Genomic DNA, 20,211 nt, shown 5'->3' with positions numbered 1-20,211 from the left:
TTAAACTAGGATGAATGACCTCTAAAGAACACCTAGGTAAGGTGGAAAGTGTTTCGAGATTGATATGACAACAAGGGGAATGTTTTTGTTGAACGAGGGTCTCTTTTATTCCTTCCGATCTGTGTAGTAGCATTCATTTCATTCTGCAGATCTCTGCAGTTTAAAGACATTATTGGGAGGGGATGTAATTAGGCAGTGGGTGAAAGATGATTTTCTAAGATAGCAGAATGCTTTAAAACATTCCATGTTATAAAACTACACCTCTAATCGGTGACCTGGTGATCCGACACTTGGCAGAATGTATCTGGTATTCCTCCAGGTTTTAATTAACACCCTATGTCTTTGACATTGCTCTTTCCCACGTATGACAGGAATACTTGTTTTTAGCTTGGAATACTTAAAAGTGTAATGCTTTCAATAGTGAGATTAAGTATATCATGAATATTGCAAAAATTCTTCAAGTGTTTACTAATTCTTACTAATTCCTACTAATTCTGTGTAGAAGGTATGAGGAGGGAAGTTGCTTTTTTGCATGCATGAGACCTTATTCTGTCTTTAAAATATCCCCATGGACTAACATGGGTTTCCCTGGTAGCTTAGCTGGTAAAGAATCTGCCTGCAGTGCAGGAGACCCCGGTTTGGGAAAATTCCCAAGAGAAGGGAACAGCTACCCTCTCCAGTATTGTGGCCTAGAGAATTCCATGGACAGAGGAGCCTGACAGGCTGCAGTCCATGGGGTTGCAAAGAGTCGAACATGACTGAGTGACTTTCATTTTCATGGTCTAACACGAGAACACGCATAAATCTAATGAGTTCAGACCTTTCCTATGTTTTATCCACACAGAAGACCCTCTCAGTAAAGTGATTGGATACATTCTTGAGTATGTCATCTAGCATTTTGGTGTGCTGGATATAGTATTCCATTAAAGCATGTTAGCATTTGGTATACTAAATACAAACCTTGTGGCCAGCTGGTTCTGTATCACGGTACCACAGCAGGTCTTCGTAGTAATCTGCTTCATTTTGCCACATATGTGCCCTCAAACAGCTATAGAAATAGGCTTTCCATATTAAGTTAGGTTCGTGTTAGTTAGAGAATATTTCATCTCAAAGCCACTTCTTTTTTCAAGTCCTCCTACCTATCTGAGGGCATTCCTCCTGATTGGCTTTCATATTCACAGACTGTAAGCAGAAGAAAATTAAAGTTTAAAAAAACTCAAATCCATCATTAGTAGTACAGCTTCTTAGGAGCTGACAAGAGTAGAAAAGTAAAGATCTATTAATTAACCCCAAATTCTTAAATAACCTGAGGAAACCTGGAAATTGTATTTGCCCTGATTCAATCTTACAAACATTGACTACATGTATGTTAGTGTGTTTTTATACATACAGATCCTACCCCCCCCCCAAAAAAAAAAACTTGAGTAAGCAAGATGGAATTTTATGGTTGGCTTTATTTTGAACATATAACTGTAAATCCATAGCTTACTTAGCAATATGTTGAATTAATTCTTCATAAGATAAGCAGAGTCAGTCAGTGGGGTTTTAAAAGGTCAGCTGCTGATTTTCTCTGGCAAATCAAGGATAACATAGCTTTAATTCCCTGGTGATCTCAACTTATTTAGCCATCAGCTTCAACTATAATGGCCTAAAGCCATGGAAAGAGGAGGTCACAGAGTCAAGAGTCCTAAGCCACCAGAATCTACACCCTGTTGCTTTTGCCCATCTTTTTACCTCTCTGATTGTAAGGGGTACTTTTCCTTTTTTACTCTTCTTTTAGCCCTGCTTCCTATTGAATTACAAAACAGTTAAACACCTTAAGGAGTTGTGGCTAACTTAGTGACTCTCAGCTTGGGAAGCCAGGAGTCCTTCTCTTGGAGGGAGAGGGTCAGTAAAATATAAGTTTGTTTGGATAACATGCTTCTGGAATACAAAGTACTGTAGGAAAAATGAGAGGAACTTGCTCTTGATGGGAAATAACCTGAGTGATTGTTTTAAGGACATGTTCTCTGGTTCCAAAGGCTAGCGTTTAGAGACTGGAAGGTTGAAGCCAGAGATGGTTGTCCTGATGCAGATCTAAAAAGATAGACTGGAAGACTTCCCTGGGGGTCTAGTGGTTAGGACTCAGCGCTTTCACTACCATGGCCCGGGTTCAATCCCTGATAAGGGAACTAAGATCCCGAAACTGCGTGGTGTGGCCAGAAAGATGTATTGGACTTGATATAGTTACATGCCAGGGGAAATAGAAGAGGAACTAGAGGCATTTCATTAAGGTAAATAGTGAGTCTGGAAAATTGATTGAGTACATGGAATAAAGGAGGAAAACCTAACCAAGGTCCTTCCAGAGGTTTAGAGCAGTCAACGTAGGTGTTAGGAGAAAGGCATATTCAGGGAAATAATTGTAGGCCATGTCGAGTTTAAGACCAAAAATGTAAAAGACTGGTTTGGTAGTTATCAGCATAGACTTAATTTCTTTAAAATTGTGAGATGATGAACTTCCTGGAATAAGAGTGTAAAATACACTCTTTGTATTAATACAAAGACCACAGAATTCACATTGCTGTGCAGGTGGCCGATGTCTTTCCAAACAAGTTTTTCTGTGTGTTGTTTGTTTAGCTTTAATGAGAAGGAACCCAGGGCCTTGGGCATCTGAAGGGTGTTGAGAAAAGTGGGCGTGAGAGGTGGCATTGGAGAATGGAGGAGGGCTCTCACGGTTGGTGGGACCTGTCCACGACTGCGCTGTACAGTGGTGGTATTTTCTGAGTCACAGCATTTTGGATGTTAAATATGAAAAACAAACGAAGATTATGACGTTTAGGTCTCTAAGAGGACTGCCTGCTTGGTAATTGTGGTTCCTGGTGGGGCTGACCACGTCAAGCTTTGGCATTCACAGGGTTTTAACCTGAAGATAGCAGCATGCTTTACAAAAGTTTCCATTTTAATGTTCAAAGGAAATAGAGGCAGAAGAAATAACTTACGGTCACTGGTTCATAAACAGCCAAGAATAAAATGTGAGATATGTGATTCATCCTCTCCTGTGTGTCTTCTGCCTTAAGCCACGTACCCATCTTTTTGTGAGTCACCTGGAGTAGGGTGGCTTTACTTTAAGAATTGGTACATTTTTGTGCATGTGATTCATTTTAATTTTTAATACGTATCACTTGAGGGATACAGGTAACTGAAATTTCTTCTGGGAAGATGGCATATTAGTATTAATATTTTAGTCTAAATTAATATTTTGGTGCAATTCAAAGACTATTTTACAGTCATTTTTAGAGATGTATATTTCTTGTAAGGAATTGTGGTATTATACTTCTCTTTTTGCAGATGAAGAAATTGAGATGCAGAGAGGAAGAGACCTGCCTTTCCTACTTATAGTTTGGAATGCTTCCACTTGGAGGAAGTGATGGTGATAGCAGTGTGCAGGGAAAAAAAAATGATGAGAGGGTCGGGGAGGGCCGCTAAATTAGAGCCTCTGCAGCAGCTTAGCTGCCAAGACCTAAACATTTTCTTGAGCTGAAGAACCCACCAGCACATAACTGTTTTCATTTGGTCATTGGGGGTAGGGTAGGTGGTGCATTTCTGTACACATATCACACACATGCTGATGCCAACCAATCCTAAATCAGAATCCCTAGGGTACATAGGAAAAACTCCACGGGTAATTCTAATGGATGAACATCCAGGACTTAGACTTGCTGAAGAATCATTGCTCTAGACCAAGTTGGGTAACTGCTGCTTTGGTGAGAGATCAGTATGATTTGAGTGTTTTTAATAATTCAGTTCAGTCACTCAGTCATGTCTGACTCTTTGTGACCCCATGGACTGCAGCACGCCAGGCTTCCCTGTTCATCACCAACTCCCAGAGCTTGCTCAAATTCAAGTCTGTCTTTCAAGTTGGTGATACCATCCAACCATCTCATCCTCTGTCGTCCCCTTTTCCTCCTGCCTTCAATCTTTCCCAGCATCAGGGTCTTTTCCAATGAGTCAGTTCTCAGGTGGCTAAAGTATTGGAGTTTCAGCTTCAGCATCAGTTGTTCCAATGAATATTCAGGACTGGTTTCCTTTAGGATGGACTGGTTTGATCTTCATGCAGTCCAGCGGACTCTCAAGAGTCTTCTCCAGCACCACAGTTCAAAAACATCCATTCTTCGGCGGATGGCTTTCTTTATGGTCCAACTCTCACATCCATACATGACTACTGGAAAAACCATAGCTTTGACTAGATGGACCTTTGTTGGCAAAGTAATGTCTCTGCTTTTGAATATACTGTCTAGGTTGGTCATAGCTTTTCTTCCAAGGAGCAAGCATCTTTTAAATTCATGGCTGCAGTCACCATCTACAGTGATTTTGGAGCCCAAGAAAATAAAGTCTGTCACTGTTTCCATTGTTTCCCCATCTATTTGCCATGAAGTGATGGGACCAGATGCCATGATCTTAGTTTTCTAAATGTTGAGTTTTAAGCCAGCTGTTTTGCTCTCTTTCACTTTCATCAAGAGGCTCTTTAGTTCTTTTTCACTTTCTGCCATAAGGGTGATGTCATCTGCATATCTGAGGTCATTGATATTTCTCCCTGCAGTCTTGATTCCAGCTTGTGCTTCATCCAGCCTGGCATTTCTCATGATATACTCTGCATATAAGTTAAATAAGCAGGGTGACAATATATAACCTTGATGTACTCCTTTCCCAATTTGGAACCAGTCTTTGTTCCATGTCAAGTTCTAACTGTTGCTTCTTGGCCTGCATACAGATTTCTCAGGAGGCAAATCAGGTGGTCTGGTATTCCCATCTCTTGAAGAGTTTTCCACAGTTTGTTGTGATCCACACAGTCAAAGGCTTTGGTGTGGTCAATAAAGCAGAAATAGATGTTTTTCTGGAACTGTCTTGCTTATAATTAAATACGGCTATAAACCATTAGTTTATATGCCTAAACTGAGCTATATGGCTTCCCTGGTGGCTCAGATGGTAAAGAATCTGCCTGCAGTACTGGAGACCCGGGTTCAGTCCCTAGCTCGGGAAGATCCCCTGGAGAAGGGAATGGCTACCCACTCCAGTATTCTTGCATCAACTCAATGGACATGAGTCTGAGCAAACTCCTGGAAATAGTGAAGGACAGGGAAGCCTGGTGTGGTGCAGTCCATGGGGTCACAAAGAGTTGGACATGACTAAGTGACTGAACAACAGAACTGAGCCTATGACGGTAGTAATATTGTTAACATTAATACTGTAAGATCAGGCTGAAGACTCAGTCCTAATGGACAGCATTTTGTTAAGTGCTGATTTAGTTCAAGGGAAAAGAAAAGCTGTTTGCTCATCATAAACCACACTTCTCAGGGATCTTGGGACTTGCTTTAAAAATTAAGGTATCCAGTAATGGAGCCAGCTGACTGTAATCTCTAGATTGGGTGATCCATGTCTGGCTCTCTCCCTTTCAAAAAGTGAAAGGTCAGTGTTTTTTGAAAGACTTCGGAACTGATCAAAGTTTTTTATTATTAACAGTTCTAGGGGAAAAAAATTTTATTATGATGGATTTTTCCAAAGATGAGTATCTTTATTTGATACTTGGTTTATGGTTTATGTCTCTCCTGCCAAAATATTTATCTTGAAGATATTGTGCACATCGGCATGTTTGAGAGCTGTTTCTTTGGGGAGGGCCCTCTCAGTGGTCAGCCGCTCTGTCAGCCACTCTCAGGAGTGCTTCGCTGCTTTGCAGTGGCCGTGGCCGCAGCATCTTGGCCTCCAGAAGCTGCCATCGTCCCCAAAACTGGGCTGCATACTTTCCTTTTTCTTTTCTTCTGTCTTTAGAGGTGTGACTAAGCACCTCTGTAAAATGGACCAAACGTATATTAATATAGGAAGACAACAGACACAAGAAGGAAAAAGCAGTAATTGTTTTTTTATTTGTTCTTTTATTTGTTTGGAACAAATACATAGGCAAAGCCATCTATTGATAGCTTGAAAAACTTTAAAAGTAGTGGGGAAGGGTATAAAGTCTTTTCCTGGAACACATGGAACACCTAGTTATATGAGACATGTCTGCAATATTTCTCAAGTCCTGAAACACTTTTGAACTTACAAAGAGTAAAATCTTCAAGGTTTTTTTTTTTCCATTTGATAGGAACATTCAGCTGTTAATCTTCTGAGGGTGGCGCCTAGAATGCTCATGTGGCAGGAGAGGCTCCCAGTTTACTATGCGTGTGTATCTGTGAGTGGCCATGGCTCCTTCCTGGGGCTGGGCTACTCGAAGAAACACCTGACAGTTCAACCAAGAAGCTCCTGAACATTCTCTGCTTAGAGACCATCCTGTTGGCCTTGAACATACAAGAAAGAAAACCTTCGGAGAGGGGGATGGCCAGGGATGTAGGGAGATTGTGCCATCATGGTTGAGAACAACGTTCCTTTAATCCACTAACAGAAGCAGCATAGTGCAAAAGCCCAGGTTTGAAACCCAGTCCCATGGACACCTAACCCCTCTCTGCCTCATTTCCCCTGTATGTAAAATGGAGATGGTAATGGTGCCTACCTCATTGGCTGTAGTGAAACGAAGAGTATGTATGTAAAGTGTTTGCAGGGCCTGGCTTGTAGTAAGGGCTGTGTAAGTGTGAACTCTTACTGCCAGTACTATTACGTTACTGTCATTAGTGTTATTGTAACTCTTCTCTGTGCTAGGATCTTGTTTAAGCTGTAAAACTCGGGGTTCACACCCCTTGTTTTTTTTCTCAATTTAGTGCTAAGTCACTTCAGTTGTGTCTGACTCTGTACGACCCTATAGGCTGCAGCCTACCTGACTCCTCTGTCAGTGGGATTCTCCAGGCAAGAATACTGGAGTGGGTGCCCTCCCTCCAGGGGATCTTGCTGACCCAGGGATCAAACTCACATCTCTTATGTCTACCTGCATTGGCAGATGGGTTCTTTAGAGCGCCTCCTGGAAAGCCCAGTCCAGGGGATCTTCCCAACCCAGGGATCGAACCCAGGTCTCCTGAATTGCAGGCAGATTCTTTACCATCTGAGCCATCAGGGAAGCCCATGAATACTGGAGTGGGTAGCCTATCCATTCTCCAGGGGATCTTCCCATTCCAGGAATCTAACCAGGGTCTCCTGCATTGCAGGCAGATTCTTTACCAGCTGAGCTACCCACAAAGCTACCCTTAATTTGCCTACCTTTTAACATTTTCTACCATTGCCTTGATAACCCACCTACTAAAGGTTAAAGAGAGGAAAAATTTTTTCAGACTTGTCATGTTTTATTAAATGTTTTAAACATATGTAAAAGTAGAAAGTACATATTTATAGGCAAATGGCTATTTTTAAAGGTTAAAAAAAGGTAAAGTGTTATTTGAAGTGTGAAAAGTAGAAATTACAAGCCTGTTGTAATTTGACATAACTTTAAAAATATTCTTATGCATCATACTGAGTACATCATTATAACTCTAGAGAACATAATATTCTACAGACTTTCTCTATTCAGTATTATAACATAAGCATTTTTCTCTGTCCCTGAGCTTTACAAATAGTTTTCAATGATTTCGTACCATCAGTTGGTTTATTAAATATGTTGCTTCCTTAAAAAAAAAAAAAAATAAAACAACAGTGAAAAATCCTGCTGAACGTTTGGGGCTATCTTGGAGGATCATTTTGGTTTTCTTTTTTGATTAAGGATATCCACATTTGTTTTCTGGTATGTGAGAATTGTACTGTAATGTGGTTCTTTGGAAAGTTAGCCTCATCAGTAATACCGAGTCCCTAACTTGGGGTTGAAGGTAAACCTGCTCTGCGTCAGTGTCTGTACATGAGAATAGGACTGTGCTTGGGGTTTCCCTGGTGGCTCAGATGGTAGAATCCACCTGCAGCGCAAGAGACCCCAGGGCCAACCCCTGGGTTGGGAAGATGCCCTGGAGAAGGGGATGAACGGCTACCCACTCCAAAATTCTTGCCTGGAGAATTCCATGGACAGAGGAGCCTGGTGGGCAGGGTCCATAGGGTCGCAAAGAGTTGGACACGACTATGTGACTAATACACTTGGCCATCATGGGACTCTCCATAGATCACTCTCCAGACCTGAGTTGTCCAATATGGGCTCTACTGGCTACATGTTATTTAAATTAAGGAGAATTAAATAAAATGAAAAACTAAGTCCTCACAGTCAAACCAGCTATATTTCACGTGCTTAGTAGCCACGTTTCTAGTGGCTACCATATTAGTAGCAGATCCAGAACATTGTCATCATCGCAGAAAGTTCTGCTGAATAGTGCAATTATAGGCTTTGTTTTGTTTTTCTGTTTCTTGTTTTATTGCAGTATAATTGACATATGACATTATTTCAGATGTACAACATGATTTAATGTTTTTATACATTTGAGAAATGATCACTGCATTAAGCCTAGTTAATGTCAGCCACCATACATACTAAATGAAAGCATTTTTTTCCTTGTGATGAGAACTTCTAAGATCCCCTCTCTTAGCAACTTTCAAATCTGCAATCCAGTACTGTTAACTGTAGTCCCCGTGCTGTGCATTACATTCCCAGGACTTGTTTATTCCATAGCTGAAAGCGCATGCCTTTGACACCCTTCACCGTTTCGCCCGCCTCACCTCCACTGTCTCCGGCAGCCACCAGTCTGTTCGCTATTTGTTTCTTCCTCTTTCTTTTTTTTTTAAGATTCCACATGTGAAACCATACAGTATTTCTTTGTCTGAATTATTTCACTTAACATAATGCCATTCCGGTCCATCCATGATGTCATAGAGTTTTTTGAGTGCTCAGCTTTTTAACCTTATAACAACAAGGACAATCTGCTTCTTGTAGGATTTTTCTAGAGCAGAGGTCAGCAAACGTTGGCTGCCTGATTTTGTATGTAAAGGTTTATTGGCACACAGCCACACCCATTTGTTTATCAGTTATCTATGGCTTCTTTTGTGCTGCATGGCAGAGCTGAGTGTTGAGTAGCTATGACCGACCAAGTGTGGCCCACCAAGCCTAAACTAGTATTTGCTCTGGCCCTTTATGAAAGTTTGCTGACCCCTTTTATCTAGACCAGGGTGTTTCACTGTTGACATTTTGGTCCCAGATAATCATCGTGGAGGGCTGCCCTGTGCACTGCGTGGTAAGACGTTTCAGCAGCGTCCCCGGCCTCTGGCCACTAGATGCTAGTGGAACCCCAGCCTCCCCTACTTCTTCCCCCACACAGTTATGACAACCAAAGATTTCTCTAGACATTGCTAAAGTGGCCGCTGGGAAGCAAAATCACCCCTGGCTGGGAATCACTAAAGTGACGTGGCTTGACAAAACATTCACTTATAATACTGCATGATAATACTAACCATAAAAAAAAAAAAAAAAAATACTGCATGAGAGCGCCCACTCGAAAACAAAATCCATGAAAAGAGCAGAATAAATTGAAAAGTAGTTCGTATGCTACTATTCTTCAGCATTCCCTCCAGAAACAGAAATGTTTTTTTATAAAACATGGTGACTAACTTAGAGTGGGCAAAGAGATGGAAGCGCTAAGGTTCCGCAGTCCACTGTCTGCTAACTGAGCAGTGAACAGGATGGAAGTCAGAGCATCTCTAAAGTTACGTGGCTGTGCTAAGAAGTTTTCAAGGCCTACTTCCTTCATAAAATGCTAGGTAACCACAGGGTTTTGTTGTTTTTGCTGTATATGTAGATGTCATCCGTGTACACCCAGCACCTTATGCTGAATCTGGTAAGGAGGGGGTTAATAATGTTTATTTAAATGAGTATTAATAAAAGGAGTAAGTTGGTACTTATCTGTCTTACAATGGTTTATGATTTTAAATGGTCCATATAGGTTCCTACCCTCATTGCCCAGAATAATTGAAAAACTGATTATATTTACCTCCATTAGAAGTTAGGAGAATTGAAGTAAGTGTCAAGGCCCATAAAATTGTATTCAGTTTTCATAAGACCTGGTGCTTGAATACTTTTCAGAATGGGGATTTACAAAATCATAGAAAATGTTGATGCTAAGAAATTAACTGCTCACTTTGTAAGAATGTAGAGTGCTTATACGGTGTTGGGGTACAAGTTTTAATAAACCTTGTAGTATTTCTGAATTCACAGTTTACAGAGTGGAGTGAATTAGAATTGGGACAATTGCCTTTCATAGAGAATATCAAGTGTACCTTGATCTGTTTCTTCAAATTAAATTTTAAAATTGGTGTTGAAACGAATATGTAATATAAGTCACATGTAATAGACCACGGTTTTATGGAAAATTTCCATGTAGTTAAATATGTTGGAAGGTAAGAAGCTTTGACTACTGAAGTCAAATGAATTTTAGGTGAACTTGACATACTTGATGCACATGACATACTTCTGTTTGTTTTTCAGATCTTACCAATATATTTGAGTCCTTCCTGCCCCAGTTGTTGGCCTATCCCAACCCCATAGATCCTCTCAATGGTGACGCTGCAGCTATGTACCTCCATCGACCAGAAGAATACAAGCAGAAAATTAAAGGTAAGGCAAATAGCTTAGCCTGGAGACAAAAGAACTTAAGTCTGTTAGGTGTTCATCATTAAAAACCCTTCTTAGTTACTCATAATTTTTCTCAGGCCTAAAAAGAGACAGCTCTGGGCTGAAGCAGAGCTCACTAGCCTCTGTAGCTTCAAGGGCCAGAGACACCTTTAAAAAGCTGAAGGTTTCAAAGAAGAGGAGAAAGCAGAGTAACAAAGGATGAGGAAGTGGAGACTTACCAGTTGGGTAGAAGCAGACATAACCCTGCTAGAAATCCCTGTGACCCCCTATCGGAAAGAACTTTTGCCTTCACTTGCTTCCTCTTGTCTTGTAATTTAGAAAATTTACTTGAGGGTAAAGTATTAATTGAAAGGCATAATCTCACATTTTTGAAATACATGAAATCATCTTGGCCTTTCAGGACAGCAGTTAACTTTGAGAGTTGGGGAATAATTATTGAATTCATCATTACACTTTTTTTTTATTATATCATTTTACCCGTTGATTAAAAATTACCCAACTACCCAAGAACTCACTTCTTGTTCCCATACTGGCTTGCCTGCATTTGGGGAAGTTTGCATCTAAGGTACTTTTCTCTCTGCTGCAGGGATTTGTCTCAGTGCTTTGGTGCTGTGGATTTTTCTATCAAAACTTGAGAATGTGCTGTTGAAGCTGAGATCTGTGCCAATGGTAGTGGCTCATCCTTTACGACTTAGAATCCTGTTTTCCCGTTCTTAAGCGTACGTGCGAACGGGACACGAGTCTCATTAGAATGAAAGGGGGGTTGTGAGCGAGCCGCTAAAGCGACACACTGGGTTACTGGCATTCATCACATTCTTTTGTCTCTGTAGATGTTTGAGACCTGTCGTAGTGGAAGGTCTAGATACATAAAGTTCTACAAGAAAGGAGAGGCCTTCAAAGTCCATGAAAACAGGCTCTTAACAAATGGCAGGCATTGGTTTTTACCCAGTTTTTAGCTTGACTTGTTCATCTGCAGAGCTGCTCAGAATAGGAGCTTCTGCAAAGTGGCCAGCCCCTCTGAGTACATTTGCAAGCGATGGCAGTAGAAATAATTTGAAAGCCCAGAATGCATAGGTCTTCAGTCTCAAATGTGAAAGTATGAGACACATGGGGTCATCTGGGGCTATTTGTTGAACAGTGTTTTTCCTTTGTTTTCTCATTCTTCCCTAGTCTCTTAGGGTATTTGGTACTTTGTGTTGAAATGAAATACAAATAAATCTACTCTGTTAACTTACCTAAGTCTCAAGTGCTTTGCCAATTAATATCTAATTTATGTAGCCAGAAATTGACATAGCCAAAGAAACATATATTTCAAGAAAACATGTTTTTCCTTTTAAACCAGATAAAATTCTGTTACGAGACTGTATTATTTTGACATAAGAATCACTTCGTGTCTGCAACCCACAGATATCTCTATGCAGAGCATATTTCTATAGTTCTTACAGTCATTATGCCTCTCTGTTTAGCACTTTTCCTGTTTTAGTACATATCTGCTATAGGAACCTAACTTCCTTTTTTATCTTCGAGCAGCAAGCTCCAGCTTAGGGGGCTCTAGATCCAAAACATTAGTCTCACTTTGTGTTCCTTAGAAATGTGAGAAGATCATGACTACCAGACCTGAGCACACCCCAGCTTCCTACTGTACCTTTGTACATATATATATTTAAAGGTGTATATATATATATATTTATAGGTATATAAATTTACCTTTATATATATATCCCCATCTTTTCTGGTTCCTCCTATAGGAAATAGGAGATCCTGTCTTATTTCTCAGACCCAGTCCCCCCACCAACATGATCTTGTTCTTCATTTATCCCCTTCCTCTTAGCACTGTTAGTCTTCCTCCTCCTCCTGGTTCCCCACCATCCCCAGACTGTCAGAGGTCTCCCCGTGTCAAAAGCCTTCATCTGCTCCTGTGGACTCCTTTCGAGTCCCGCTGTTTATTTCCCTTAATTTTCAAACTTCTCGGTTCCTTCCCTGAAACTCATGGAGTCTAGCTTTAGCTTCTCTTCCCCTCTTCTGCTGAATCCGTGACCTCCTCTCTTCTTAATCATTTGGGTTTTTCTCAAGACACATTTTCCTCCCTGCAGCTGTGGTATTTTTACCCCTTGCCTTTCTGAGAACTTTTCCCGTCCCAGACTTCCATTCAGTCTCTCTATTCACCGCTCCACTCCACCTACCCATTAGGAAGCTAATTCACCCCTTACTGTTTCAGTGTCAGCGTAGGTAAGTGTAACCTTTCTTACCGTGTGCATGATTCATAGTTAGTTGGTGCTGTTTTATCTTGTAGATACTGAACTGTCTGTAGGACGGAGCACCACTGGAGCTTTCTAAAGAGTTTCAGATACCCAACTGTATCTGCTTCTGTAGTTGGTCAGGGAGAGTTGTCAACCATGCAGAAAAGCAGAATAACTTAACTGTGTACCCACTATCCAACTGTAGCAAAGCCTGTACCTTTTGCCTTGTTTGCTTCAGATTTTTTAAAAGAAAAAACAAATGTAAAGTTCTGTCTGAATGTGTCTCAACATCCCAGCCACTTCCTCCTCCCTGTGCTTGGGGCGGGGCTGTCTACGCCTTTCCCCTGGGGTGGCATCTCCTGTGCTGCTTCAAGGAGCTGCTTGAAGGTTCAGGGCAGATTCTGCCTTCCTGGCTCTCCAGGACCACAGTCCCTTCCTCCTGCATCCCTTTGCCTGGCACTGAACCCCCTACCTAACTGCTTTTTTGTGTGTCTCCTGCTCATCAGTGACCTTGCTCTGCATTTCTCTGTCTCCTGAAAAGCCTCCTCCCAGTAAGCCCTTAATATAGGATGGTCTCCTTGAATGCACTGATAGTGTGGAATTACAGTGTCCGAGAGCAATGTCACTATGCAGCAACTTCTTTCTACAAAGAAACAAAATAGCCAGCCCATCAGAGAATAAAAATAAAATTTCTAAGACTTCAGTAAACGTTTCTTTCACACTAAGAAGAATTAAGGCAGATTCCTACCTAGCCAGGGGCTTTTGAAATCCTGTTTTCAGCATGAAATTTCATTGTAATGAATCTGCAGGGGTGTAAGTCAGAACCCTGCAAACTTTTTCTCTTAAGGCCCAGATTTGGTCACATATGGACTCTGTCACATACTCTTCTTTTCTTTTTTTTTTTTTTTTTTAAACAATCCTTTGAAAATATAAAAAATACTTTTCACTGGCCCTGCACCGAATCATTCAGACTTGGCCCATTTACCTTCTCTTCTCACCGCCACCACCCCAGAGGGGGAACAACCAGCATAGGAACGTGAGGATGTGTTCTTCTGGGTGGGAGTCTGCCCTGCCTTTCACATTACGCATAGGCTGTTTACTTGAAAACTGTCTGCACCTGGAGCTTTTAGGAAAAGTTTGTTTATTCAGCAGTTCTTAACATTTTTTGAACCAGCAGATTCAGCCTAGGCTACAACAACTTAAATCTTCAGGTAAATAAATGAATAGGAGGTGAAGTCACACTCAGGCTCTCTGTGTCCCCAGATAGCAGCTCATTCCTGAGCAGATCAAGAGACTGTTTTCACCCACTGCTTCAAAACCTGACAGGCAGGATCTGTTTAGACTAAAACCTACTTCTAAAATAATAGATTTGGGCTGACTGTAATTACATAACTGCAACCCTAAAAAATGATGGGGGATTTCCTTATACATGACTATGAAATCATAATTAGCCCTGTTCTGTCTGGGGAAGGGGGGAGTGGTGAATAGTTTTCTGAATATGGGAAGTAAAAAGAAAGAGTGGGGTTTGCATTTCCCTGGTCCACCAAGTTTGGAGGAGTGCAGCCATATCAGTAGACAGCAAGGAGAGAGGGAGAGCACCGTGGCTGGAGGACAGGGGCCCGGACGTGTGCCAGCTGTCCTGAGCCTTGCTGCCGATGCCAGGGGTGGTCAGCTATCTCATAGATGCCCACGGGGGAGGTGATGGCCCACAGGAGACTTGAGGGTGGTGGTGCAGTGTCTCTTCCCCTGCAAATCAGGTGTTCAGCTCTGCCTCTCTTACCAAGCGGGCAAAATGCATAACATCCAAAGACATCCCCTGTGCCGTTTCCCCCTTTGCTTATGGTCTAGTGACTGTAACTGTCATCTTTGTCAGCCTGTCCCCCACCCCTGCAGCACAGGGAGAGCCGGAGGCTCCCTTGGACTTGGCAGCTTTGGGGGTCACTGAAGCACATGCCCGCCTGCTTACTGTGTTTTCTCTTCCCCACCCCCCGTGCAGAGTACATCCAGAAATATGCAACGGAGGAGGCACTGAAAGAGCAGGAAGAGGGCACTGGAGACAGCTCATCGGAGAGTTCTATGTCTGACTTTTCGGAAGACGAGGCCCAGGATATGGAGTTGTAGTAGAAAAAGCACCTGCTTTTCAGAAAGACTATTATTTCCTAACCATGAGAAGCAGACTATAATATTCATATTTAAACAAAGCAATTTTTTTTATTACTAAACAAGGTTTTTATGAATAATAGCATTGATATATATATATTATATATCACCCTTTAGATCTTGATTTCTTGGTCATTTCTCAACCTGAGGTGCATAGCATATTCCCACATTCCATTTTGGTAGCAATATGCGGTCCGAATGCATGCATTGATAAGTCCATTTGGCCAAGTCAGCCTGTGTGCTACTGAACTGTCAAAAGGAATAGCCGCTCTGATAGATAGGCCTGAGTCAAAATAACAGGAAAAAGTCGCTTCTTTTATTGATGGTCCCAAAGAAACAAACCAAAACCAACCAGCTCTCGGATGTGAAGATAGAATAGTGCTTTTTCAAAACGGAAAGGAAAAAATTGGGGAGGAAAAGGCCTGCTGTGGGAGCATTTAGAGCCAGCCACGTTAGGATCAGAGCTGCTCCCTCCTGTGCATCCCAGGTGGCCCCACTTCTGTGGAGTAACAATATAAAACAGGGAGCTCATTGGAGTATTGAAACTTAAAACGATTTTTTTCGACTTGGATTTTAAGTACATTTTTATATGTAGATCTCTGCCCTTCTTGCTACCAGGCCCTGCAGCCACAAGTGTTTTGTTTCTTTTTTTGCTTTGGAGAACCTTTTGGAAATGGTTTTGCTGAATTGGATTCTTTTTTCTTTGGGGTAGAACTTATTTTTCAGACCATTTTTTGAGAGGACAGGACAGGAGGAGAAAAGTGACTGGGAAGAAGTTTCCTCTCCTGCGGCAGAGTCCGCCCTCATTGTGCTGTTGGCCACTGTGAGACCGCTGCCCTGGACTAAGAGCTTTAACTTTGAGGGTGCTCGTGGGGGGGTTTTGTTTCAAGGTTTCGGGTTGGTGATGGTTTTTTTTTTTTTAATTTTGGCGTGTGTGCGTGTGTGTGCATCGTGCTTAGGTTGCACATTTACTCTTCACCTTCCAAGAGATGGCCTCCCCCTTGGACAGCCGCTCAGTGGACCATTAGACTCGGGAAGAAGACCCTGCTGGCGGCTGTGCCTCCTGGGTCCTCTCGCTCACATTTTGAGTGTGTGTTCCCTTCTGCTGGCGCTCTTGACAGCAGCCTGGTCATCATCTGCCTGTGGAAATGGGAAACGGGTATTGTAGACCCAACACACATTCTAAATTTATAATGAGTAATAATTGGAACAAATAAAGGTTCTTGTACCTAAAGTGACTCTCCATGGGAAAAACAGCTTTTTTTTTTTTTTTTCCTGAGTGAGACTGAATAGGAGGAAAGGATTCAGAAATACGATGTAGAACAGGTTTTGAAGGAAGAGAATTTTCTCTCCTGTGTATGTTAAAAGGAAATCAGACAGTTTCAATGCCTGCTAATCAAATGTTTATTCAGCTAACCATGTGTCCAGGTTGCTGGCAGAGTTTCTTTCAGATCCAAGTGTTGCCTGCTGAATTTGGAGAACTTCAGACAGTAGCTCTGTGGACTTTTGTTTTTGATTTTTTGCCACAACCAATAGGACAATAGCAGAATCAGCCAATCCTAAAATCTTCTAAAGATGATTTTTGAATGTCCTACTGGGAGAATTTAATCTTTCTTTTTGATGTGTGTTTTTAGTTTAGAAGTGCTATATTCCACAAGATATGAGTCATTGAGGTTGGAAGATACCCTATCTTTTTTATTCAGAAAGCACAATCAGTCTTTTCTTTGAAAATCTATATGAAATACAACCTGCTTTTAGCATGATTATTTTCCTAAATAAAAAGCAAATAATTTACTTATGTTAATTACGGGCATGAAGCAAAAGGTTTTCTTAAAAAAAAAAAAAAAAAAGAAAAGTGCAGTCAAGTAGGGCTGTGGTTAGTTCACGTACTGAGTTCTCTCTAGCATTTGTGGCTTGTTGGAAGGGTAGTATTAACTATTTAACATGTAATGGTGTACTTTAACTCTTATCTAGCACGTTGTCTTCTCATTACTTTGGGGGAGGGAGGGTCTCTGCTGGCACTAACTTGCTTACCTGCTGAATTAGCAGTTTGCTTGTGCTATAACCATAATCTGTAGGTGCGACTTAGGGTAGGCTTAAAGTGCTGGGTGGTGATCTGAGTTCAAACAATAAAAAATTGTATTTTTTCAATATTGTATAAACAATAGTGTTCTAATTACCTTTCGGGAAAAAAAAATAATGTCCAGATAAAAATTGCTTTTAATCTTGTCAGAAAACAAAGCAACAAAACTAGCAGAAGCAAGTTGAGGGAAGGCTCGCGAGCGTGCCACAGCTCTCCTCCCCAGCTTAAATCCGTGTTGGTCTAACAAAAAGACTCCAGCTCGCTGCACTCGAGAGCACTGGCACTAGGAGTCTGGTGGTGCAGGATTTCCCAGTTGGAGATTTGTTGGGGGCGGTTGCAGGGGTTCAGAAGCTGGTACGAGTATGGCTGCAGTGTGTGTGTGTGCACGTGTGTGTGCGCGCCCACCCGAGTCTGTGTGGTGATGGTGCCTGTAGGCTTCTCTGTGAGCACTGGAAGCTCCTGGAATAGCTGCCCGCGTCACACTGAACTCCCCCGCCTTCTGTTCAAGCCTGTGCTTTCTGGGCACTAACCTTGGTCCCGTGCATGTGTTGGGCTCTGTGTGAAGCTTTTCCTCTCCACGGGGAAACTGCCTTTTGATAAGCTGAACAGACTCCCTTTTTACACTAACGTTTGTCCCTTCCCTGTGCCTGAGAGAGGTAGGAGAGGAAGCTGGAAGAGGGTCTGGCTGTGATTCTGAGGACTCTAGGCCCCCAATAACAGATGGTCGAGTGAGTCTGGAGCAAGGGGTGGTATGACACCAAAAGCTTTTTTCCACGTTGTCCCATCGCCACACTCTCGAGAAGCATCCAGAGCCCCTCAGGAAGGCTGCACATTTTTAAAGGTGGTAGTGGTAGATCAGAGCTGCTTCCGGCAGTTTCCCTCCCCTTCTTTAGTACCCCTCACTTTTGAAATCCTACCTGGTGGCTTATCAGCACAAAGCATTCTTTGCCCCTGTTCAAATGACCGAGCTCCATCTCTCACCAAACACAACAGACGAGATGGCCTCACCATGGCCCACTGCCCTCCAGCCTCCCCAGCACCGGGGCCTCACGGGCTGCATTTTATGGTAGCCAACCTAGACACTGGCATTTATGCATTTTCATCAATTGTATCACCCTCCTTGAGGTTACTGTGCAGGTTACCAGCGTTTCATATTAGTGAGATAATTATCAGAAGTTGCCATATATCTCTCCAGTACCTAACATTTTTCTTCCACTCCAAAAGCGGTTCTAATTGCCAACAGGCTGATCTAAGCTCCAAAAGAGTGTCTCCCTCTGAAGCAATCTTTCTTTCCCCCTCACAAGGCTCCCAGAAGCCCTAGTTGGCCTTGACCTGACACTTGCTTTTTATTAGGCGTCCTGTTGGGGTGGCTGAGAATCATGAAAAACAGATCCTCTGCTAGCCTCCATGGTGAAGTTGTTAGACACCAACTTTCTGGGAACTCGTGTTTGATTTTTAAATGGCATGTGACCCTTCTGTGTTCTGGGGACTCAATCAGAAAGGTAAAAGCCATTAACAAAAGTTAGTAAGAGTTTTATTCATCTCATTATCTTCCTGCCTGGGTTCACGGCCTTACTGACTGAAATCAAATCATTTCTGATTGGACGCAGACCTGCGTTTCTTTGGACTTCTGAATCCATGTTCATATTTTCTCTGGCCACTGAACACCTTGGAGATTCCATTAGGGACTGGATGGAGTGGAGGCCCATTGGGGAAGGGGTGCAGGTTCTCCACTCACCTGAGGAAGGGCCAGGACTCTCTTAAGTCAGCAAATAATCGTCTTGGCTGTGGGTTTGGGAAGAAATGGCCGTTATTTACTGATTGTATTTGGTACATATTGTGTGATACTTGAAGAGATAAAAGGGATTTACCAGCCCTTAATTGAAATCTAAGCTTTTTATCACTTATTTTTTCCTTGCCCCCTGTCCTCCCTCCCACCTTTCTCCTTGCATTGTGATGATCTAGTGGGCACTTCTGTCAACAGGACAAATGCCTCTTCTGACTATAACCTCTTAATAGTTGTGTATAATGAAAAACTGTAAACTTTTTTTAAATAAAATGTGTATATACCTTGGCAAATGGCTGGACCTTGATCAATAAGATAATAGCCCCTGTGATTACTGATCCCAATTTTTTCAAAAACACCCGCCCTGTTCATCTGGCTCCTTTGAGCAGCAGACATTGACTTTTTTTTTTTAACTGAGAATTTCTTACAAGGCAGATGACTGGGTTAGTTTGGGAAGGGAGGGTCGTGTGTAGACAGTAGAAACTGCCTACAGAGCCCTGTCCCTACACATGGAGTGGCAGGTGACTGCCAGCTATAAACGGGGCTGTCTTTGAGGCTTCCCTACTAACGTCTTGAAAAGCCATCTGTTCTGTAGGCTGGAGGACCTGGCCTAACCCCATGTGATTCAGCAGGCGTGGCTCCTGTGTTGCTCTTCAGCCCAGACCTCTAGACCCTGATAACTCATGCTGAGCAAAAGGCACCCCCTTGGCCTGGAGTTCACAGGCGGTACAGCTTCCTGCCAGGGCTCATCTGCCTCAACAAGGAAGGGAGGAAGTAGTGGGTATTGGGTCGGAAGCTAATCAGTGGATTAGCCTGACATTTCAACTCTTTTTCTACAGCACTTGTCCATATCGGCCAGCAGGTGGCGATGTTTCCTCATTTGTCCTACGCTGGATTAAGTTTGAAGACCCTTCAGACAAAGGGAAGAGTTTTCCTTTGGTGACATGCCCTCATCCCCCCAACTCTCTTGCACTGTTTTCTCCTTACTCATCTCCCCCACACTTCTTTTTTTCCTCACTGCATCCCAGTGCATTCAACTGGAGGCACAGCCTTTTATCTACCAGAGAGGAGGGCAGGACCACCTAGGAACCCTGCTCTGGTGCCAGCAAGCATGTCCAGCTCCCCTGGCTGCCCGCAGTGCTCAGAAACAAAACAGTTGACAGCCGGCTCTGACAGCTCACTAAGTTCTCCGCCAGGGGAGCAGGGGACGGAAGAACTGGACCAGCGCTGTGAGTCCTGGTCCCATCTCGCCTGTTGAAACCAGCTGTGTGGCCTTGAGCTCCGTGGGCCTCAGGTTCATCTGTAACATCAAGTCCCTAAACTAATAGGCTTTGACTGACATTTTAGGACTCACAACTCCATCTGGGCTCTGAAATGATATCATATCTTAGTATCCTGAGAGAAGAAGATGTCTCGACCTGAGAAAACACCGAGGTTTCAAGAC

At 42.5% G+C, this 20,211-nt stretch overlaps 1 protein-coding gene across 1 annotated transcript in view; it reads left to right on the top strand.

Moving 5' to 3' along the window:
* Positions 1 to 19,053, top strand: part of UBE2H (ubiquitin conjugating enzyme E2 H) — a 100,431-nt gene extending 81,378 nt beyond the window's left edge. The window contains exons 6-7 of the mRNA XM_055590907.1: positions 10,352 to 10,480; positions 14,735 to 19,053. Coding sequence (XP_055446882.1) covers positions 10,352 to 10,480; positions 14,735 to 14,859 — 254 coding nt within the window. The 3' untranslated portion in view covers positions 14,860 to 19,053. The remainder of the gene's footprint in view (positions 1 to 10,351; positions 10,481 to 14,734) is intronic.
* Positions 19,054 to 20,211: the final 1,158 nt, after the last annotated feature.

This window comes from Bubalus kerabau, chromosome 8 (assembly GCF_029407905.1).
Source record: "Bubalus kerabau isolate K-KA32 ecotype Philippines breed swamp buffalo chromosome 8, PCC_UOA_SB_1v2, whole genome shotgun sequence".
Taxonomy (NCBI): domain Eukaryota; kingdom Metazoa; phylum Chordata; class Mammalia; order Artiodactyla; family Bovidae; genus Bubalus; species Bubalus kerabau.
This window is presented reverse-complemented; position numbering and strand designations above follow the sequence as displayed.